The sequence below is a fragment of the Manacus vitellinus genome, unplaced genomic scaffold (genome assembly GCF_001715985.3).
Source record: "Manacus vitellinus isolate BGI_N305 unplaced genomic scaffold, ASM171598v3 scaffold_5_pilon, whole genome shotgun sequence".
Lineage (NCBI taxonomy): Eukaryota > Metazoa > Chordata > Aves > Passeriformes > Pipridae > Manacus > Manacus vitellinus.
In genome coordinates this window covers 5,977,198-6,000,598 of record NW_021940682.1, presented here as the reverse complement: position 1 = coordinate 6,000,598, position 23,401 = coordinate 5,977,198, and the positions used below count along the sequence as shown (strand labels likewise).

Sequence of the window (23,401 nt, the reverse complement as noted above, 5' to 3'; positions counted from 1 at the left end):
CCCGGAGTCATGTCTCAGGGGAGGTGTCTGCTGGAATACACCAAGTCATTTGCAAGTTAGCTGCCTACACACTGCTGAAAATCACCTCCCTTGGGCACTTTTCTAGATCCCAAATCTTTGGGCACCCAAATATCACCGTTCAAGTGGCTTATTTTCCTCTAGTCTCACACCTGTGAAAGGAGAGTCCCAGCATGTTCATACATCCACGATGCTTGTGTGGTGCTTACACCATTTTCTCTCACAAGCCTTTGGAGAAAGGGTAGATACTGATCTCACCTGCTACATTCTCCTCTGGCACTGTGATGGAAATACAAAGAACACTCAACCACACAAATAAATTAAACTGCTAATTTCCAGGACCTAATTACAAGTCTTGGGTTTGCCGCCTGGCCTGAAAATAAAACTCCTCTTGCGAAGTTTCCTTGTTTGGGGGCTTGGTTTGTTTGTTTGTGTTCTTTTAAACAAAGCAAGTAAACAGGAGCCACTCTGCTGAGTAGGAGAGGATGGTTTGCCTGGTTTGTTTTCCTGTATTCCTCTTTGGGTTCTGCTCAGCCAGTTGTGCCCCACACTGAGCTTTGGGAGGGGCATACAGTGCTAAATATATCTGCACTGCCGGTGAAATGCAGTATGGGGTGCTGCGTCATTTGGTGGAGTTTACTTGGAAACTGATGTGGGAAGCCAGCTTTTATTTTCAGCCTTGGGTCAGATGCGTTGGTCAGTTGTCTCACCCAGATTTTTGGTCTCGATCAGGAGTTTGTCCTTGAGAGACAGACATAAAACCTACTCTCTAAATAAAAAGCCAAACTAATTGCAGCAACAAAATCACAGTGGGGCAACCGTACTTTTCTTGTTCAGCAACCAGATTTACAGTCTGAGAGCTTCTTCGGATGGGTTACCTTTAAAACAGAAAAAAAAGTCATAGCTCAAATATCATGGCTTAATGAGTAGAGGAGCTGGTGTGATGCTGTGAGCTCTAAATATATCAGAAAGAACTCCAGCACTGGCAGCACACTGACAACTGGAGTCCTCGGGCTTTCACTTACGTTGGAACAGAAATGTATACCTCCAAGAAATGTGTGAGGAACAGATGCAACTTGGTGACTAAAAGAGGACTTTGGTTTTGCAATTTCTAGTTCAGCTTTTTGGCTTGTCTTCCTCTGCTGTTTCTGCTAGTGCAGTGGGAGTGATTCCATGGGAAAGGAAGGTATTCCCACGGCGTGGAAATGCTGAAGGGTGGACACAGCTCAAGGCAGCCCACCTGAGCCCCCTCTAGTCTCTGCCACACACAAGCAGCAGCAGCAGGGCAAGTGTGGCCATGTTGGTTACACAAACCTGCTGGGGATCCTCCAGGACTTAATCAGGCAAAGGAGTGGGTGGAAACCCTTGCTCTTTCTCCATGAGCTATCCAGGATCTCCTGCCTGCACATCTAACATACTGCAGTCACATCTCTGGCTGTTTAATACACTTTTAAATCTTCATCTTTATGTCTTTCTAAGGGAGGGGAACACCAGTGTTGCTATGTGCTTGTCTTACTGTAAAAGGAGGTAAGAAAGCTTTTCAGTTTAAAATTTTTTATTTATCTAGCGGGATAAGAATGATGCAAATCAATTTCTGTCTTGTGCTTTATGGTGCCCAGCACACTGAGGCCTCTGAATATTCCTTCAGCACAAGCCACACATTGCAGACCAAAGCCATACAGCTTTGCTGGCAGAGAGCTCTTGGCATGCTGGAATCCTGGTCTACAGTGAGGAATCTGAAGGCTCCAGGATATGAACTTGACATTAATGACTATAAAACAAAATATGGAAATATTTCTCTTGGAGGATTCATTTATGGGGGTGAGGGCTGGGAACTGGGATTTATGGAGGTAACCCAGGCTCTGTCCCTTCCGTTAAGCCTGAGTGGCTCCTTTCCTTCATAGGTTTCAGCTGGGTACTGATGGGTGTGAGCAGCAGAGAGTGCAGAGGATTACCATTGCCATTTGAACCTGCCCAGGTGTAGTGCATCTTCTCTGTAACTCAGGACTGTGAGAGAGCAGATGGGAAGTACTCTTCTTTAGCTTCCCCTGTGAGCTTTGCATCTGGTCCTGCTTTTTCAACTGTGCCGTGGTTCCTAGGAGGGTGAAAGGTAAGTGAACAATCCTAACAGATACTGTAGAAGTTTGGTAGCTTTGTATCTCCTTGGCTTTCCTGTACTTTGTTGCTTGGTGTTTTATATCTGCAAAATTATCTGTTCCCTACATCTTCGCTTCCGTCGGTACCGCCACCTCAGCCCTGAGGAGCTGGTGCAGCTTCTGTAGCTGGGATTACCTGGTTTCTGTGGTGGTGTGGTTGGGCTCAGGGAAGGTTTTTTTTCTAGCAGGAGTAGGCAAAATTAACAAATAACTGTCCCACAGCAGCGTGCTCCAGCTGCTGTATCAAATGCTGTGGCATAGACTGAGTACTCATGGCTTTTATTCAACTGTTATGTGAAAAGTTGGTGCTGTTTGCACAATGTGCCAAAAAAATACCTCTCTCTGTTAGATGAGGAGGTGCTGGATGGAAGTGTGTGTCTCACTTCAGATTATTAACTAAACCATAATAGCACGTAATTAACCATTCAGAAGTAAGAGCTGCTCCAGTGTGATGCTTTTTCCCTTCCTTCTTTCCCCCTTAAGCTCTTCTCCCTATGACTGTTATCCCTATGGATTGCCTCCTGGCCAGGCATTCTGGCCATCTCATATCAGTGGGCAGGTTCCAGCCTAAGTGGTTTTGAAGAGCATTTGTGGCCTTGCCTTGAATTTAGCTGTTGAAGGTGAAATTTGATGGATTGGTCACTGTCCCTGCACAGAGGGCAGGTTGTGTGATACTGAGTGCTCATGAGGACAGTAAGTGGTTTTGCCCTTCGATAATGCTGCTGGTGCTCAAGCTGGAGTTTCTGGGAGTTACTCTGAGAATGCTGAAGGTATTTGGTGTGTGTTTCAGTATGTCAGTGTTCCCAGACCCTAGCTGCCTGCAAAGGGCAGCTGACCTTGAGACACTGAGTTCCCAAACTGCAGGTTCCCAGTCCCCTCTGCAGGGTGATGGCACCAGAGGCTGTGCTGGGCAGGAAAAATGTGCACCCCTCCATCAGTTCTGCTCCTTGTTGCAAGTGTGAATGTAAAGCAGCAGCCTCTGCTCTCCCTTTGGCTTCTACATGGGCCTCTCCTTTTGGCGTCGTTGAGAGAACAGCTGATGGGTTCAGGGCTGCAGTTTTGGGGAGCAGCCCGGCCTTAGAGCAGCAATTCATTCAGCCATCCCAGCCAAAGCAACTGTGGTCTTCCCTGCCATCAGTGGGCAGACTGCAAGGGCATGGGGCAAGAAGGGAAAAGGACTGGGAAGAGCAGGGACAGAAAAGGAAATTACCAGGGAGAGAGGATGTGGTACCCCAGCTGTGATACCGCACATGGGAGGGGAGATTTGATCACTCACCTCCCAGTATTGACACTGCTGTGCTGGTGAGCCTGGCACAAAAATCTCACATAACTAATGGGCAGTGGTGTACATGGAAGGAGATGGAGGGGATGTGGTGACACAGAAGATTAGCCCCACTGCCATGAGCTTTTCTCTGTTGGCATCTATCTCATGTTCTGCATTTTCTCACCCTTGCTTAGTTAAGGGCTATTAGTTCCCAAATAAATCCTCTGCACTGTTCATATTCTGTGTAGGAAAGCTGCAAAGAAATCCCATACCTGCAGAAAACAAAGTAGGAGATAACTATTTTTTTTAATTCCTCGGTGATTACTGAGCCACTGTTCCAGGAAAAAAAAAAAAATAGACGTCGTATCATGGGAAAAATGATCTTTCTTGTAGGATATAAAACTTTTGAGTCTGACCAGTGAAGGTCTCCTGACACTGATGCTAATCCTGCACAGGTTTGGCTGTGCAGTACTTACGTAAAACACGTGACAATTCCTTCTGTAGTTTCAGTAGAAATTTCTCGTTTCCTAAACAAGCGTGCTGTGTTCCTGCGTCCTGTTAAGCCTCTGCTGTGTGCTGCCCCAGCAGCCCTGCCTTAACAGCTCGGCTGGTTTGCTGGGTGGTTTGGAGCCTTTTGATGGAAGGTGCTATTTAATTATCAGCGGTGTTATGTTCCCGGAGCTCGCTACATGAAAGCAAAATACCGGCAGTCTGTAATTAATCTAAGCTAATGTGCCACTGTTTACACTCCATCTCCGAAACCAGGCAGATGTAAGAAGACACCCAGCCTTCATCTGGGATCCTCCCAGGTTATTTCTGAGCTATCTTTGGAGAACTGCAGCGAGTGTATCTACCCACCCCGCGAGTGCCTCAGAAATGAGTACCTTTAACTTTTCTCGGGAATGAGTGGGAGACTTTGTTTCCTAGCAGGGAGCAGGGTTAATGCCTTTTCGTTTGTGTTACCACAGCTGACTCTGGCTGGCATGGCACGGGAGCACATAACTCCTGCAGCAGTCATGAATTTTGCAGTGTGAAAGGGTCTGAGGTAATAAGCCCTGCTTCCTCCATCTCTTCCCTCACTTTGGTTGGGCAGGAGGCTGCTGGCAACAGGGATGTGTGGGATCTCTTTGGTGGGAAGACGAGTGATTCTCTGGGACTGCGGTCTTTAAAAATAAAATATCGTGCGTTCATTTCCGATCGCTCTGCTACAAATATTTAACAGAACAAGGTGATGAAAATGCCTAGAGGTGTGGAAAGACTGAAAAGATTATGTATCCTTCGTTAGAGTGAAGAGTAATAAAAAGCAATATGACAGAAGTATATAAACTTAGAAGTACAGAGAAGTAAACCAGGCATTCCTGTGTATACTTTTACATAATACAAGGTTTCCAATGAAATTGAAATAAAACATCTGACACATGTGAAACTTATTTTTTTTTTGTTACTGCACATAAATAATTGAGACTGAGAACACAGTAAAATACAGAAAGGATTAGATATATGGATAAAAATCTTACATGCAGTTTATTATTTTTATTCTAGCTGGTTTAGAAGGTTTGAGTCTTCCTGCTCCTGGACAGTCTTCCAGCTGCAGCTGGTTAAATGCTCTTCCTGGCCCCATAAAACTCTAATACCCTCCTTTGAAACATCTGACAGTGGACACTAGCTTAGAGGAGTGCCTAAGCCTTGCATTCCCGAATGTCTCTGCATTGAATGATTGCTATAAACCTGGCTGGGATCAGAGGTGACCACAGCTTTCTAATCACCTGAAGGCTGAGATGTAGAATATGAGGATGCTGTTGTTACCCTCACGGACTGTAGATTCAAGGTGACAGTTACCCATCTGTCAAACCACCATCCCAGGTGTCTGAACAACCTTTTTGAGAGTCATCCACTCCAGTGTTATGGTGGTTAGGTGACCTCTGCAGGTCTGAGCTGCAGCAGGAAATGTTACACCATCAGAGCCTGTGCGGCTCCATCCTCTTGGGGAACAATGCATTTTAGGTGTTTCATTGGCAATTTTTTTCAGCAATATGTTTCATTCAGTCCAAGTGAATTGTAAGCAGCTTAGTCACATGGGGAAAACTTCTGTTGGGTTTGACTTTTCCTTGTTATGACTTTGAGCTCTGATTGTTTTCAGTGGACACTGATTTATCCCCTTGGGAATAAATGCTGCTGCAGAGTAGAATCCTCCACAGCACACTGGGCACACTGTATGCTGGGGCATCCCAGGGATACCCAGGACAGGCTCCCTGCTTCTACAGCCCAGCATTTTGCTGGTTGATCAGAGTTAGCCTGCTAGCATTGCTGGCCTGGAGAGAATTAAAAATTGTAATATCCAGCAGAGGGTGCTCAAAAACAGATATCCCGAGTAATCGGGTACTGCTGTACCTCTGCACTCCAGTTCTCTGGCAGCTGAGCTCCAGTTTTTGGTGGCTGTGGCTGCACTGGCAGGCAGAGTGGGCCGGGAAGAGCGGACCTGGAGGGTGAACAGTTGGCGCTGAAGACATGGCACCCATGCACTAGCACTGTGGGGTGGGGGAGTGTTATTTTGGATGAGTTTTTGTCTGACCCCATGGTTGTGGAGGAGGAACATGAGGTATCCTCCTCAAGCACAGTCTACTGTGCACTTTCATCCAGACAGAATCCAAATTGCAAGCTCTAAGGCTGCTCAGAGTTGCAAACCACTGCATGGGTAGTGGGATGGGTGGGGGATTTGCTTCAGAAGTGAACCCCTATTTGATCTACAGTACCAGTGTTCTCATGGCTGTCTCTGAGCTGGTAGTGGTCAGGTTTGCTGTTGAGTCCCTGTCACTTCTGTCAAGCTGATCCTTTTTGCCATGCAGATGGGTGCAGAATACTTTGGCTGCTCTCTGTTCAAGGCAGTTTCTGGCCTCTGAGTTTTGAACTGAACTGAAATTCTCCAAGTGCACCTCAGTCAGTTTGATCAGATTTTTTTCTTGTCCAAACTGCAAGGTACAAAGCAAAACTGTAGCTTGGTCCCAACTGTGCTCAGAAAGGCCACAAACTTTTTGATGAACCTGGGATGAATTTTTGTGCCAAATCCCAGATCCAGGTGTATTTTTCATGTGTTTTTCAGACTGTGTGTTGTAAATGTCACATTGCTCCAAAATGGAGTCCCCAGAGCATGTGATCAGAGCACTGGGATTAGGAAAGAAGAGGAGGAATTTTCTTCAGGTAATTACAGGCAGCTGAGTTGCCTGTGGGGGAAAAAAATCCTGCTAATGCTCAGCACCTTTAGAGAATTTACTGTAGAGCAGGCATCACTTGAACTCCATGTCCAAGGGGGAAATACCTGTCTGGTCCATAACCCAAGGCACTCTTGGATTGAAGATCATAGGTCATGATTATATCAAATGCAAAGACTTCACTTCTTTCCTTACAAATCTCCCTTATTTTCCCTAATGCCTTTTCTACTGAAAATATCCCAGAATGTTTAATCAGCATACCTAATTAATAGCACCGTCTCATCTTTATAGTGCTCTCTTATATGGTTTTTTTCACCAGTATCTCTCAATGCATTTCACAGAAGAGATTCCTCTCATGATCTCCCTTTTGCACATGGGGTAACCAAGGGAGAGAAGGTGGAAGAGGCATGCTTAGGTTATGCAGCCAGCCAAAGGTGGGGTCAGCAATAAAATTCCAGGTTCTTAGTTCAGGGCTCTGCTGGAACTGTTCCTCCAACCATCGAAGTGCGTTTAGGGCTGGATGAAACACAGGAGCCATTGAAACAATTCAGGACAGAAAGTGGAGGAAGGCAGAGATGTAATTATGCACATGGGGAGCGGTCACGTAGCCAAATGCCAGTGTTTGTGAACAGCGACATGTTGTCTTTAACAACCACAAGTGTGGTCAGGCACCCATTTATTTCCTCTGAGAGACAACGTGCCGAGCAGGTCAGCGCCCTCCGGCACGATGCTGAAACACTGGGGCAGTGTTGACTCAGAGGAAGGAGCTCCACTGCCTGAATCACCCACATCACTTCCTGAGGGACCCTGGTTTCCCCGGGACCCAGCGCTGCCATCCTGCTGAGATCAGATGAAATCATGACCTGAAGTGGTCTGGCTGCAGTTAAACATAAAGAGATACTGAAAAAAACACATCTCGCTCTGAGGGCTAGAAGGGTGTTGGGTTTCAGTGGGTCTTTTTAATGTTTTTATCTGGAATTAATAGATGCACACACACAGAAAAAAAAAAAAAAAGAAAAAAAAAGAAGCCTTCTTTAATGAATTTAGTAATAATAGTATGGTTTAAAAGTACTTGTTTAGCCAATGCTGACTATATGCTTACACAGCTACCTCTGGCCTGGGAAAGATTGAAACCACAATGGCTAAGTATAGAGGCCTCTAAAATATCTTCATATATACAGTGCCTGAATACACAAACAGAACTGGTCTCTCTTCTGTCTACAGGAGCAATATTTTCCATAGAATTTATATTGACAGAGGTTTTTCCCCTGGAGTTATACATATTTATTAAAATAAAATGCCTCCAGAACTGCATCCATGTGCCCCTTTCCATGGCCACCTTCACTTTTCATTCCGTGGTGTAGCAGACTCCTGACTAGGGATATCTTTGGGGTTTTTTTTCTTTGTTGTTTTGCATGTGTTGTTTTGGGTTTTTTTCTTTTGTTTTTCAAGAAAGGTGGAACCAATCCCAGGGTTTCAGCCTTAGCTTTTGAGAATAGCTAGTGGATGAAGGAGAGATGTTCCCATCCTTGAAGTGTGGTAGGATCCATGGACTAAGTGACCAGAGCTGTGTTAGATGCTGGGCGTGCCGAAGTGCATTTGCCTCTGTAAAGAAAGCTTGTCTGTGTGCAGTGTGACACTTGCTGCTGGGATAAATTCCTCTTTGCATTTAGTGCTTTGTAACAAGCCTGTTTACTGGAGTGTCAATCTGTGTCTCTCTTGGAGCCTGACCCCTGACTTCTCTGTGTGCCTCCTTTTAAGTCTTCGACTTAAACTGCTTGCAGTTTTTGGGTAATTGTGGGCTAAGCAGTTTTTCTGTTCCTCCTCTGTGAGTGCGATACCTCAAATATGTCCTGCCAATTCCCAGCTGTGGGCTAGTTTTGCACTGACACAACATATTATTGGTAAATGACAGATTTCTCTGAGCTGGGGTTGGCACGCCTCGCTTTGCACGTAGCTGTAGGCAGTGCATGACATTGTCCTGGTGGGAGCCAGGAGGTGGTAGGAGTGGCACACAGAATGCATGCCCAAATTATGTGCTTCAGGGAGCAACACCTGGTTTATGAGACGTGCAGATGTTGCGTAGGTGGTCCTCAGGCACTTGTAGATTTGCCTATCATTTCTACTGTGATTATCTGTCCTGGCTCTGGATCCTTTGCTGGCACTCCAGCAACCCTGGAAAACCCCCAGCTTTCATAATAATAAGAACTGCTTCCTTTTTGGAAACAGCAGCTTCTTTAAATGTTTGTAATGATATGCAGCTGAACATATAGACAATTCTTTCAACACCGAGCCCCTGTCTGACACAACACAGCTCGAGTGCAGTAATTCAGACAGTAATTCAGACATATTTTGAAACTCTTCTGTCTACAAGGCCCATTCTTCAGGGAAATGGCATGGAGGGAACAGAAATGAACATATGCTGGGACTTCCTCAGGCCTTGTTGGGAGGCTCTGACAGATTTCCTGTGCTGTGCCCTGGGCACGGGCATGTCAATGATTATGTTAGAAACTTCTCTGATGACGTCCGTGCAGAGGTCTTGAGTACTTTTTTGAACTTCCAAAAATAAGTGTGTCTATTCTCAGAGCTGCACAATACTCTCAGTTTAAGCACGAAGCAGCTGAGATGCAGAGGGGTGGCAGGACTTGCCTGGAGTCATGTGGTGAGCCTGGAACAGAATCCACTCCGTTGTTTTTCATGAGAGGTACAAGTCACCAGAAGCTCCCACAGTGCTCTGGGACATCTGAGTACCTGGAGTTTTAGAAATTCAAGCCATTTGCTTGCCTCACTCCAGTGTGGCTGATGCCCATTAACTTGCATATCTAGACACAAGGGCAATGCTCTGTGTGGGACGTGGAACTGTAATTTCCTGGATGAGTAACACTATTTCTGTGCTGCACTATAGCTCAGCACTTCTGTTCTGCTGCTCTAGCAATGAGCCTGGAGCTGAAATTGTGTCCCAAAATTAGCAGTGATACTGCAAGTAGGAAACAAGTACCTACTTGTACCTCATACTGTCTGTGAGTACAGTGACAGCAGAACTGCTCCTCTGAGAGCTGGAAAGAGATTTTTGTTTTCACTCTGTTCATGATGTGGGACATCCTGTACTGGTGTCAGAGTTGACAAGAGCCCATGAAGTTCAAAGGTCTGTAATGCTCATGCTAGCATAGCTTTGGTGCAGTGTTCAGCTTGAACAGGAGTGGTTCCAGTTGTCATGGCCTGTCAGTACCCTCTTTTTACTTGCATTGTAAAGTTGTGCTAGAAAGAATAAGATCATTCTACTGTGTGCAGCTGCCTGTGAAACGCTGGTTATCTTCAGTCTTACTGAGCAGATCCCTCGTGTCTCCATCAGTGGCCCCTGGATAGGGGACAGAAATAAGGTCCCTGTTGACTCTTTTGGTGAATGCTGCTGTTAGATCAAGGGGTGTGAGAGAACAACTGTAAGGAGGATAAAGGAGTGGGACTGGCAGGGAACTATAAAGTAAAGTAGTGGTAGTGCTGAGACAGAGTTATCTGTAAGTCTTAGGAAGCTTTAACAATTTACAAGTGGCAAGTTGTATCTTTATTATAATATATACCATAAAGGTATTATAATAATGTAAAATATAAAATCTTTGTAACATCCCAGTGAGCAAATCGCTTTACGTTGTTGGGATCCTGGTTTCAACTCTTGCAGGGTACAAACATTTGTGAGAATAACAATGGTTTCCAGAAATGTTTATCATGTGTCTAGAAATCCACCTGTACAATGCAGCATGATAACTGGGCTCTTCACAAGGCAGATGCTGCACAGAGGTGGAGTTGAACCATGTTGCATCTGAGGTGCCTCTGCAGGAGTGTGAGGACTCAGGGAAAGAAGTGTTTGTCCAGGCCATAAGAGGTTGCCTGAAACAGAAAACTCCTCAACTCTTTTCTGTTGCCACTTGTAGAAAGCATTAAAAACATGGCTTAGTCTGGAGGAAAAAGTAAAATATCTGAGGTGGATAGGGAGAAATATTATTAGAAGTAAACTGGAAGTGGTTGAGTAAAGGGGCTTCAGGCTATGTGCTTTTAGGGAGGGTTTTAGGAACAGGTAAGATAAACCCTTGTCAGGAATGATCCAAGTATATTTGATCCTGCCTCTGTGCGGAATTTGGATGGTGATCTCTGAAAGACTACAGTGTTTCAGTGATACTGTAAGTAGGGCTTTCCAAGGTTATCTGTGGACAGCAGACTGTGTATAAACAGAAAGACTTGGGACTCCAAGAGCAAAGCTCACTGATGGAACTCGGGAACAGCAGGCTGGGAGAAAGATTTTCTTCCTTGGAAGTAGTAAAAGAGGACTCCTGTGGCACTATGCACAGTGCTCAGTTTATTAGAGTGAGAAACTGGAGCTGGACCTGACTCTTCACCTGATTTCTAGTGCCACTAGTGAATCACACAGGTCACATCCTATGCGACTAGTTACTGTCAATTCTGCATTCCTTACCTTTGGATGCCAAAGTTCTCAATCTGTCTTGGACAGCAGACTCATCTATTTTGCAGGAGTTAGACATGTAGAGAGTATTTTAAAGCGCATTAGCTTAATAAGCAATTTTGAGCAGGTCAGGCCATTTGTCATTTACCTTGTTGTCTTAAAACTCTGAAAACAGTGTCCGTGTTTTCAGAGAGAATTGAGTAGAGAGGAGCAAAAAACTGATCCAAGAAAAAAAGAATCAAAACAAAACCAAATGACATTTAAGCAGCATTCAGAATTGCAAAATCAAAATCCCCAGCTTAGGCACCACCTAGCTCCTGGAGGCATCGTAATTCCACACATGCCTCATTTGACTTTTTCTCTGAGTTTGTCTGAGGGGTTTATTTAAATTATTTTTATTTTAATGCCCCTTGGGTGCTGAGTGTTTTACTTACGTGCCTGCCCAAAATTGATGAGTCTGATCACGATCCAGAAAGCAAGCTCCCTGGCTCCCGAGCCTCCCCAGGTGCTTTCAGAGCACACCCAGCACACACGCACGCGATAAGGGAGAAAACCCAGTGGCAGCTGCCCCTTTCTTCTGAAACATCTTATGTAGCAGCTGAATGGTTGGAAAGCTCAGGGATCAAAACCTGTTTCTCTGTCTTGACCAACGGGTGCTTTATGCCACACACCGAGAGGCCTGTGGTCTACAGCCATTGCTTTCTTCATGTACTTCCTTCCTTGCTCCGAGTCTGGAATAATCATCCACACCCTAGCATGGCTTATTTGGGAATAGTGAAGAGGAGCCCTTTTTCATGGCCCTTGTCTGAGGCCCAATGGTTAGTGCCTTCTCCAGGAGGGATAGATTTGAAGTGCCACGAAGGGAGACCAGGATTAAAGCAGGTCATCTTCTTCCTTAGGCTGCTGGGGAAGCAGGGAACGCCGCTGCTTCCTCTGGGTCTGGCTCACTTGCTGTTAGGCAAGCGGGAGCACGGCAGTTGGATGGTAGAGGAGAAGCACCTGATTTCAGGTCACGTGTGAGCACGGGCAGTTCCCGGCAGCTCCGAGCAAGGTACGGAGCTCCCCAGGCACGAGGGCCAGCGGCACTTCTCCTCTGGCCTGCCCACGCTAAATGTGCTGACAGTAAGTGGCTCTGTGCCTGGTAAGGAGTTGTTTTGGATCCTTAGTGGTGTTTGACTGTTCTCAGAGGCTGCAACAGCACCAAGGACCCTAATGCCGGGATCCACCCTTGGAGCAAAGCCCTTAAAAGCTGGGTGTTACAGCGCGCACGTCTTCGGTGCCAAGTGTTTTTTGGAGCTTGCTGCAAGTAACTTGTATAAGACCTCCTGCATAATGGCTTTGCACAGCCAAAGCCCAGCCTGTCCAGTGGACCTCATCCCTCCTGGCTCCTTGGTTTTTCAGTTCCCTGAGGCTCGCAGGACTGGAATTTCTTGCTTTTTCTCAGGCTTTTCTTTAAAAAAAAAAAAAAAATCTTGTAGTGTTACTTCTGTGGAAAAGCACTTCTGTTTCTTGCATGCTGCTGGAGTGGGACTCATCTAACCTGGAGTCTGGGATCTGTCCCATAAGAGAGAGGAGGCAAGCTGCCCAACCGAGCCCTGGTTTTGCTGGATCCAGCTGCGGTGGTTTAGGTTTCTGGCTGAGTCCGTCTGAAAGCGGCACAGAGCAAAGCACAAAGAGAGGGAGGGTCGTAAGTACCCCCATTCTCTCCTGATAATCCCTTAAAAAATAATTGCAGGCCTAAACCTCTGGCCTCCAGCAAATTTTCCACTCGATTAGAGGCTTTTGTGAAGCTGGGGAAAGGGACACGCAGACTTGCACATTGTGCCGCTGCCCGAAACTTCCAGCTGGGATTTTTTCCATCAAAAGGGGATTTTAGTAAAACCATTATAAGGGGCTTAGTCACAGAAAAGCAGTTGAGCTGAGACAGGGGTAGATTAGCTTTAACATGCTTGTTTTTGGCACTAGGGACAGGGTGGAAGTTACACCCAGCCGCTCACATGCAGCCTCCCCCTGTCTCGCTGACTCCCTGGCAGGTGTGGGCAGGAGATGATGTCCCCCACAGTGTTCCCCCCTGATGTCCCCCTGGCATGCTGCATTTGAAACCAGTGGAGATGAGGGCAAGGGAGAGGGCAGCCCGGGCACAAGTCCTCGTGCCATGTGGTCTGGGCCCAGAGATCGAAAGTCGCTGTGGCTTGATTGGCCTTTGGTGTGGTCTGGGCAAGTCTGTGCTAATGGACAGGTGCCTCTTGGGAAGGGAATGCATGAGGGGAGACAGCGTTTGCAGCCTTAGGGACTGTGTAGTGCCCGTGGCTTTGATCCGCGTGGGTGGTCCCCGAGCCTCGCTGCAGGGACAGTCGTGGTGAAGATGTAGCTGGAGCAGCTGGGAGAGCTGCAACCCGAGCCCTACCTGTTGTTGTAACGGGACTTCAGGGCTGTCAGGGCGGCGCTTTCTGTCAGCTCTTGTTCGGTGAGACTCGCCGCTGCCTGAAGTAAAAGCCATGACGGCTGGAGAGTCTGCACAGGGAGAGAAGGATGGCTTGTCGGAGGGGCTCCTGCTGCTGGGAGCTCTTCCGCAGCCCACGCTCGTACACCAGCACTTCTGGGGCCCTGGGTGGCACAGCCTGCCGTGGGAAGAGTAGGAAGATGTCCTCTGTGCTTAGTGTTTCTCTGTCCTGACTCTGCCTCTCCAGGGCTACCTTAGGCTGGAAAACTCATTTCTGTTTTTGGTGCTCCAAGTGACAAAAACCAGCAGGACTGGAGATGGAAGAGCTTGACGCCAGGCACTGTTTGGCCACGCGCGGCTCTGGGACAAAGCCTTAGTCAAGTTGCTTCCACCTCTCTTTCCCATTAATGCTGATGTTTCTCTTTCTGACGTCTGTGTGTGTAATGAGCCTGCAGAAGCTAATTATTAATTCTCTAAATTATAAGGTATAGTTGCTTCTGAAAAAGACATCATCACTGTATCTATAGCAGCAGTGTGAGAACTGGATAAAAAAGACTGTTCAAGTTTATGTATTAGAAAGGACATGTGCATACAACTCCAGATGCCTTAATCACTGCAGAGGTACCCAGTGGAGTATCTGTGCCAACAACATAGCAAAGCCCTGCACAACAAAACTGAAATAAAATAATCCAGGTGTTAGTTTAAGTTTGGTCCTGCTCCATTACCATTCTCACACTTGCGTGCTTTTAAAAAACCAAATAAACAAAATAATTTTCTTGATGTCAAGCTATAGGTGTCAAGAGATGCAGACTTCAGGCTGAAGTGCTAAGTCTAGGATGGATGTTTTCCAGAAGGCAGCCTGTTAGGCTGGGACGTGAAGTTCTCACACAACAGTGGCGTGCATTGATGCCCATCCCAACATAAGAAGGACAGGGATCTGTTGGAGTGAGTCCAGAGGAGGACCATGGAGATGATCAGAGGGCTGGAGCAGTTCTATGAAGACAGGCGGAGGGAGTTGGGGTTGTTCAGCCTGGAGAAGAGCAGGCTCCAGGGAGACCTTAGAGCACCTCCCAGTACCTAAATGGGTCACAGGAGAGCTGGAGAGGGACTTTTTACAAAGATATGTAGTGACAGGACAAGGGGTGATGGCTGTAAACTGAAAGAGGGTAGTTTTATATTAGGTATCAGAAATATTCTTTACTGTGAGGGTGTTGAGGCACTGGAACAGATTGTCCAGAGAAGCTGTGGATGCCCCACCCCTGGAAGTGTTCAAGGCCAGGTTGGACGGGGCTTTAAGCAACCACCTTCTAGTGGAAGGTGTTCCTGCCCATGGCAGGGGGGTTTGAACGAGATGACCTTTAAGGTCCTTTCCAACCCAGACCATTCAGTGGTTCTGTGACTGGTCCAGCTACACCAAGTGTGGCTTTCCATTTGGGTTTATGGTGCAAACCCGTGGGACCCTTCACCACCAGCAAATACTGATGGTGGTGATGATGATGAGCAGCAGTAGAGTTCGCCATCCCTTGGTACCTTCCACCTCAGCCACACTGATGGGTGTCACGTCCGCACAGCCGTGGTCCAGGGTTGCCAAACGGGGCCCTCTCATCCATCCATCCATCCATCCCATTTCTCACCCCTCCCACTTGAGCCCCAGCTGACCCCCCTTCCCCGAGGCAGCACAGTTACCCTGGCGCGGACTTGTCACGGCGCAAGCAAGCCGGTGGAAAGCCTCCGGTTTCAGGGAATACACCGCGGCGACGTCGCGGGGGTTCGGCGTGGCCGCACTCGGCGGCAATGTGGCCGCTGCGGGGGCCGCGCCGCCGCTGCAGGCGGGACCCCGGGGCGCGGCGGGACGTTGCCGGCAGACCGGGAGCTACGGCCCGGCGGGACCGGGAGCTGCCCGCCGCGCTCCGCCGCTCCCGGCAGCAGCGCGGTGGGGATGCTCCACCCGGCCCCTGCGCTCGCGAGGCTGGAAGCCCCGCCGGTGTCACAAGCAGCGGTGTTGTCGCCGCCGGGTTTCGCTGGGTGTGGGGTGGACGGGCAGCCCCAGGGATCTCGCGGTGCCCGTCACCTCCGGTCCGTTCGCACAGGGGCTGGTGGTGCGTGGGGGGCTTTAACTAAGGGGATGGAGGTTTGCCAGAGCTGAGAGTCAGGCTCCAGGAGCCTGGAGGAGCAGGGGAAACCAGCTCACCTGTGCCACGACAGCCTTAGGAGACTTCTACCCAGTGTGTGGCAGGAGGAGTTTATAACACTGAAGGATGCACCTGGTTCATGCTGAAGCTGGGGTGCCAGTAATGCCACTGTGGCTGTCACAAAGGGAGATAATGGCAGGGATTTATTGGCATTTCAGCTCACTGAACAAGCAGAGAGCCTGCTGGCTGCAGAGCTGTTATCGGTGTGTCCCTGTAGTGCTGTCTGTATGTGCCAACTGCCGTGCCCCTGAAGTTACCCAGGGTTTGTAAAGCTGGGACATTTTGGGGGAGAAAGGTGAAGGAGAGGGAGGAAGAGGACAAAGCTTAGATGAAATTTGTTTGGGGTTTTGTTGTATTTTTTTTTTAAAGGTGGGAGGGGAAATTGCTTAATCGTGAAATCACTAGACTGTGCCTGGAGAAACAAGACTCAGAGGAAGGAAAATAACTAGGAGGAGTTGCCCATTCCTAGATCTGAGTTAGTTTCTGTAGCAGAATGTGAGTTTGGTTTATGTCTCAGTAACCCTCTCATGTGGAAATACTTACTAAGGGCATGTGTCCAGACCCTGGTATTAAACTTTTGACACCTTTTCCAAGACACACTGAGGATTTTAGGAAATTTTTTAGGAAAATCCCATTTCCATTCATCTTTCTCTTGCAGGGACAGATCAGATTCGGATTTTTCAAAATCTCGATCGTGTCTTTTTCAGTTTGGGCTGTCATTGAGATAATGCATTTGGTAGATTTAATTAAAGAAGGGGGAGAAACACTAGCATTCCTGCCAAACGTGGCTGGAGTCTAAGTTCTGGCACAGGAGCCTGATGAACCCTCTCCAGCTCTTTCTTTCGTGCAGCTTGGGGCTGGGGAATTGAGCAGGACGGCCTTGCTGGCTGGCCACGGTGGGGAGTGTCCTGCAGCTCAGCCAGCAGCTCTGGCGTGGGGCCTCACTGGTGTGCTGAGGGGTCCTCACATCCAGCCCACACCACCCAGTCGAGCTTATCCGTTTATCTTTTTCCTCCACAGAAGGCGCTAGTAAAGAGCTGCTGGCTAAAAGAGCGGCATTTAAGGTGGAGGAGGCAGAGAGAAAACAAAAAAAGGTCGAGTTTGCTTTAGAAGCATCCCACGTATGTACATAGGGAGGCTGCCAGATCCAAGGGACATCTACCCTTGAGCTGTTAATGGCAGCCTGTGCTAACTTCTAGCTTCTAACTTCTAGCTAACTTCTAGCTAACTTCTAGCTTCAAAAACTGTGGGTGTTTTGACCACCCAGCTCTCATTTTAACCCTTCCCTGACCTCCAAAGGGCAGGTTCAATAGTAAGCTCTGTACTGTCTAGCACAGAGATCACCTCTGGTTGTAGCACAGGCCCCAGGTGGTTTGCCTGACAGCTGCCCCGTGACCCCGTTATTTATTACTGGCGAAACAAAGGACCCCAGAATCACCATGACAAACTGATTCAGTTGAACCCACAGCGTGGAGTGGGATGGTATAAAATGTATAAATCTGTCATGCATGGACCTCCCATGTGCTAGTCCAAGGGCAGTAGGACCCAGGTGGAGCCTGCTTTTCCTTTCTGTCTCCCAGGGAGAGGAGCCAGCCATGGATCTGGCCAGGGGAGCAGCTGCTGCAGCAGAGCAGGGACCCCCATGCACATGCAGGACTTCACTGCAGCTGCTGCCCCTCAGTCCCTGGCCACCTCCTCTCCTGATCAGTCACTTCATCCCTCCTTCACATGGCTCCTGCTGCTCTCTGTCACCACCTCTTGAGCGTGGCCCCTCTGTTCCCCAGAGCCGCTGGTCCATAAAGCAGGTCCCTGGTTCATCCTCCATACCCTGGCTTGTGCAGCTGTAGGTGAGGGACCCTGCTGCCCCAGCCAAGCATGGATGGGAGGGAGGGATGGGAGCTCTTCTGCTGGGCACAGCAGTGAAGGCTGGCACCAAAGCCACCACTGGGGCACTGTGGGTTCACTGACACAGACAGACTTCCAGCTCGTTTCCAAGTAGCGGGGTGTTTTTTACGGTTTTCTACCCCAGTTGCCAGCTGAGTCACGTTCAAAAATTCAAGAGTGGTCAGAGAGTGGAAGTTTCCTTGTTATGCTGAGCCGTTTATGTGGTAATTGGTCAATGGTTGCTGGCCTGTATCTGTCTCGAGGTGCTGTCACACTGGTGCATGAGAGGAAGGTATGAGGAACACTTGCTCCATCTACGGGAATAGCCCAGTGCTGGGCTTCAGGGAGGCTTTGGTTTTGGCAGCTTCCTTCGGCTTGGGTTCCCCTTAAAGAGGATGTCAAGCCATCTGGGCAATGCTTTTGGTTCGGTGTTTTATATAAGTCGGGAGAAGAAGTTTGGGGGATTTTTTAGGGAAAAAAAAAATACTGCCCTAGTTCTGATTACAAAGCTTATGAGCACATATTTAGATATATTTAGATATAGGTGTCCCACTGTTATCCGTGTGAACATGGGCCTTATTAAGGAGATGCTGTTTTCACTCAAACCCAGCAGAACCAAACTACCTTTTGAGAGGTTTCTCACTCCCCGTCCTTGGCTGGGACTGCTGCCGACCCCAGGAACAATTATGTTTTCAGCTGTTATTGGAACCTGATCTGGAATTCCCATTGTTTATAACATTTACATACACGTTCTTTTTCCATCAAGATGTTACTGTAAACTCTTTTCTTAACGCAGGAAAGGCAGACCCCATACCTCCCTCCAAGTAGAGGAAGATGGATATAGTGTCAGGCTCAATTAGATCCAATTGTGGTGGCTTTCCCTAAAGCGAACAATGCATCTTTTGTGATGGACTCCCAGCAGAAAGCTTGGAAGTCTTGGAAAGGAGGGAATAAAACAAAGTCCAAAACCCTGAGATAGTCCAGATCCTTAGGATGCAGAGGAGATGGTGTTTCTTTTTAAGAGGGCCAGAGTCAGGCACTATTTTCCCCTTCGAAATGTGGCACTGACATAAAAGAGATGAGGTGGTTAGGGCTGGCAACAAAAGAGTATGTCCAGTCCAGCCTCAGCCAAAATACCTGTGGAGGCAGAGGCTGAGCACCCAGGGCAGGCCCGGGCACGGAAAGGACTTGCTTTGGTAGGGCATCCAACCCACCTGGAGCAGCACCAGGCCAGGGCTGCTGGAGCGGGGGAACAAAGTGGCCTGCTCAGTGCTGGAAGTGCTTAAAATGCAAATGTACAGGAACTTCAGACCATCCCCCTCCCTCCTCCTCGGCGCGGAGGAAAGCAGCTTAAATACAGCCAGGCCTGGAGAGGAATGTTAAAAAGAGGGGAAGAATCGCCCTCCTCCTTTCCATAGGGACCCGGGCCCGGCCAGATTGAGTATGCATGACTGAGCAAGCAAGCAAGGACAGCTCCTCTTTTAACTTTCCTGAACAATGGCTCCGGCTTCTTCCACCATTTCGCATTCCCCCTCCTTCGAGGCAGGAAGGGGGCAGCGGGCGAGCAAGCCCCGCCGCCGGGCTGGGGGGGACGGGCTTTGTCGTGCCCTATAAACACCGCTTAAGCTCCATCTCCAACAACAATAAAACACCCCACGTCGTGGAGGCTAAAAAGGGACCCCACCGGGTTAAAAGTCATACGTTGAGGAGAAAGATTATGGTATAGGACAAAGGACACCTTAGATTATTCAAACTTTTTTTTTTTTAACACGGTCCCACTTTACTTTCTCTTTAATCTTTGCCTGGGCAGTGGAAATCAACCAAGATATTTCAGATTTCCCAGGTCCACAAGGGCACAGGTTTTTGGTGGTTGTCACTGCTGGGAAATGTTTTTATTGGATGGGTCTTCCATCCAGGGAGAGCCTCAGTTTAAATTAGTAAAAAACCCTCTACCATACCATCTACCTGGAGCTTAAAAAAAAAATTAAGAAACACAGCCCTTCTTCCCCCACTCACAAATGTCTGCCTCTATCTCTGAGCAGTCGATTCAGCTGCTAGAAAGCTTCAGCACTTTTGGTTTGTATGACCTCAAACTCAGCTGACGCTTCACACCAATAAGCAGCTGAACTGGGTTTGTCCCCAGGGATGCTGCCAAGCACCCTCGCAGACAAGGCTGGTCCTGCCAAACCCCTTCCTTACAAACTCTTCAGGATGATGTTACTCAACATCCTGCACAGGAGGCACCAGGCTCCTTTCCTTCCCTCTCCTCCTCCATCCCTCACAAGATCAAGCGGCCGCAAACTCCCACCCTCAGCCACGAGGCTGTACTTACCAAACCCAACAGATACAGATACACATCTTTAAAAAGCACAGACAACACAGATACGGCTTTTTTTTTTTTTTTCAAAAACATACTTCATATTTCCTCTTTTATTATATAAATATGTTTAACCTTTTACTGTAAGAATATAAAATGTTTTAAGAGGATCTTTGTTATTTTTTTTATACAAATTCACAAACAGTACAATTAATCCATAGGGGTCTCTGGGTTTGCGTTAACTCCATGGTCTGGCCTGTTACTGTGGAGGATTTGAGATTTGGAACAGATGAGCAAAAAAAAAGCCAAGATATTTAAAAACAAAACAAAACAAAAAACCAAAAACAACCCCCAAACTTGCTCTTCCTCTTTAAAATAATAATTAAAAAATAATCTAAAGACCCAGCTCAATTTTATTGACAGAACAGAGATAAGACAGATGAACTTCAGTCTCCTCCCCTTCACATTGCAGCCTCAGGGCCTGTAGGCCAGCTCTGCTCCTCTCCACCTACAAACAGGAAGGCTGGCATAGTGACCTTTTGTAGGTGGTTAAGGAGGGGAAGGGAAAGCATTTGCATATATCCATATATATAACTTTTTTTTTTTAAAACAAACTTGCATTTTACACAATTCTGTTAACAGTAGCCCAATCCTCAGCGTGGATTCTCATGTTACATGTTTGTGCTAGAAGAGTAAAAATGCAGAAGCACAGTTTGGGTCCCCAGTCCCCAGTGAAGCGGGAGGGAGAGGCACAACCAGAATGTGAAGGTGGGACACAGTAGGGTAAGCCTGAAAACAAAAATGAAAAAAAGGGGGAGGGTGGGGGGAGGAGGGGCAAAAAGAAGAACAAACCCAAGGGGCATTATTCCAGTCTAGGCACAAAAATGTTTCAGTCTCAAAATCTCTTTCCTGTAAGAATTCCAGGGCTTTTGAGGAGGGGAAAAAAAAAAGTAACAAATTAAAACGAGGTAGCCAGACATCATATATATATTTATATATATAGAATATATTCAGCAGAAAAAAAATGTACTTAAAAATCCACAAGAACAGCAACTTCATATGTCTTTAAAAATAAAACCATGTAAGAAAATGAATACTGTAAAGGGGAGAATGAGTGAACTGGGATCAGTTACAGGATGTAAGCAAGGGATAGATGGGAGAGTAAGAGGCTGTTTTTGTAGCAGTAATTTTTTTTATGCATTTCAAAATAAAAACAGGTCACAGTATCTCAAATGAAGCAGAAATGAAGCTGGAGATTTTTCCTTAAGTTCCCTGGGTAGAAAGGAGCTAAAAACCCCTTCTACCTGCTCACCCCCGATCCAAAGAGGAATGGATATGTAGCTGGATATGTCTATCCCTGTTGCCAAGAAGAAGGAGGGGAGAAAAGGAGAGAATGATGAAAGGGAAGACAAGTCTCGGTAACTCTCAGTGTCCCCCAGTGCACGGGAAGGCTTAAGAGGCTGGGGCCTGTGTCCAGTCCCCACAGAGACAAGAGAAGGAGGAAATGGCATCTTCATCTCCAGTAGAGAGAGAGATGGGGAGAGAGAATGGAGTGCCTAGGCTTTTCCATTAACCACAGTGCAGGATGACATGGAAACATACTGACAAAAGGAGAGGCTGTAGCTATCGCTAATCTCAGTGCAGTGGAGAACTGGAATAGTGGGAGGTTGTATCCACCCACAGCAGAGAATAACATGGAGACTGAAAACAGATTTAAAAGGAAAAAAAAATCAATGTACCTAGGGAGCAGTATTTCTGTCACAAATGTGTGGACAGGGGAGGGGCAAGCACAGAGGTGGAATGGTTGTTTTACCAAAAGCTGTATCTGTGCCCAGCCCAGGATGACTGGGTGGCTGGGGACACAAGTGTAGCTAGGAAGCCTTTTCTGCTGTTATTATTTTTTGTTCCCATCTCCATTCCCACTCTCCTTTATAAAAACCAAAAATAACCTATTCTGAATACATGGCAGAACAAGGGTCTGTCTTTATCCATCCGTAGTGCGTGAGGGGATGGAATCAGGGAGTGGGGATAAAGAGGGGTGTCTCTAGCCCAAGTGCATAAGAGTGTCGGCTTCTACCTCTTCCGCAGGGAAGGATGCTGTGGGAAGGGAGAGCTCTGTCTCCCCAGCGTGGAGCTTGAGGCATGACCTGGAAAATGGATAAGTGCTTTCTCTCTCTCCTCCTGCTCCCCCTTCCTCCTCCTCCTCCTCCTCCACAGCAAGGGTAGGCAGGCAGCACAGACGGGTCGAGGATATACTCTCTTTCTCTGTGTTCCCCCCTGCGGTGCCAGAGTGCGTGGGTAGCATGACTCTGTGCGTGCCCCCCTCTCTCTTTCTCTCCTCCTCTGCAGCAGTCAGTCAGTCAGTCAGTGAGTCCCTCCAGAGGAGATGGAGGTCTCGGGGCGCCCTCCTCGTCTCACCTGACCTTCTCACTCTCAGTCATTTCCCAAAGTCCCAGGTTAAGCACCTTGAGGCAGGGCAGCTGGGTGATGCGCTCCAAGCCCCGCTTGGTGATGCGGGTGCAGCCGTAGAGGTCGATGCCCGTGAGCTGGCTGAGGTGTTCGGCGATGAGCTCCAGGCCCTTGTCGGTGATGCGGACGCACTGGCCGATGTTGAGGGTGCGCAGACCATGCATCTGCCGCACCATGCGGTTGATGCCCTCGTCGCTAATGTGGCAGGAGCAGAGGGAGAGGGAGCGCAGCCCGTCCAGGCCCTGTGCGATGTAGGCCAGGCTCTGGTCCCCCACCTTGTCGCAGAAGGAGACGTCGAGGCCGGACAGCCGCAGGCTGCCCATGGCCAGGTGCATGATGCCCGTGTCGCTGATGTTGTCGCAGGAGCGCAGGTTGAGGCTGCGCAGGCTGCTCATGTGCGACAGGTGCAGCAGCCCCGCGTCCGAGATGCCCCCGCAGAAGCTGAGGTTGAGCTGGCGGAGGCGGCCCAGCCCGCGGGCCAGGTGCTTGAGCGAGAGGTCGCTGAGCTTCTGGCAGTCCTGCAGCGTGAGCTGCTCCAGGCCCAGGCAGCCCTCGGCCGCGCTGCGCGTCATGCCCGCCAGGTGCCCGATGCCCACGTCGGAGAGGTGCCGGCAGGAGCGCAGGTTGAGGCTCTTGAGGCGCTGCAGGCCCCAGGCGATTAGCAGGAGGCCAGTGTTGGTGATGTTGCTGCAGCCCCCCAACTCGAGCACCTCCAGGCCCTTAAGGTACTGGGCGATGCGGCCCAGGCTGCTGTCCGTGATCTGCTTGCAGAGGCTCAGGTTGAGCGAGCGCAGGGAGCTATCTCCGCCACGAAGGCGTGGCTCAGCCCGTTGTCGGTGAGGTTGTAGCAGCCGCTGAGGTTGAGGCTCTCGATGTCCGCCATGCCCTGGACCACGTAGCTCAGGCTGCGCCGCAGCGACAGGATCTGCACCCGCCGGATACCCCGCGCCGCCAGGCTGGGGAAGAGCGAGGGGTTGGCGCGGCGCAGGTGCA

General features: G+C 48.4%; 2 protein-coding genes across 2 annotated transcripts in view; one reads left to right on the top strand and one right to left on the bottom strand.

Moving 5' to 3' along the window:
* The first annotated feature begins 1,467 nt into the window (after window positions 1-1,467).
* Window positions 1,468-23,401, top strand: part of WNT5B (Wnt family member 5B) — a 61,675-nt gene continuing 39,741 nt past the window's right edge. Inside the window, exons 1-2 of the mRNA XM_025895928.1 lie at window positions 1,468-1,545; window positions 1,923-2,128. The gene's annotated coding sequence lies outside the window, so the exon portion shown is untranslated. The remainder of the gene's footprint in view (window positions 1,546-1,922; window positions 2,129-23,401) is intronic.
* FBXL14 (F-box and leucine rich repeat protein 14) lies at window positions 20,762-23,399 on the bottom strand (the record flags this gene model as incomplete). The annotated part of the gene is given in 2 exon segments (XM_018080069.2): window positions 20,762-23,210; window positions 23,213-23,399. Coding segments are annotated over 2 exon segments (1,044 nt in total), but the record flags the coding sequence as incomplete, so codon positions are not given.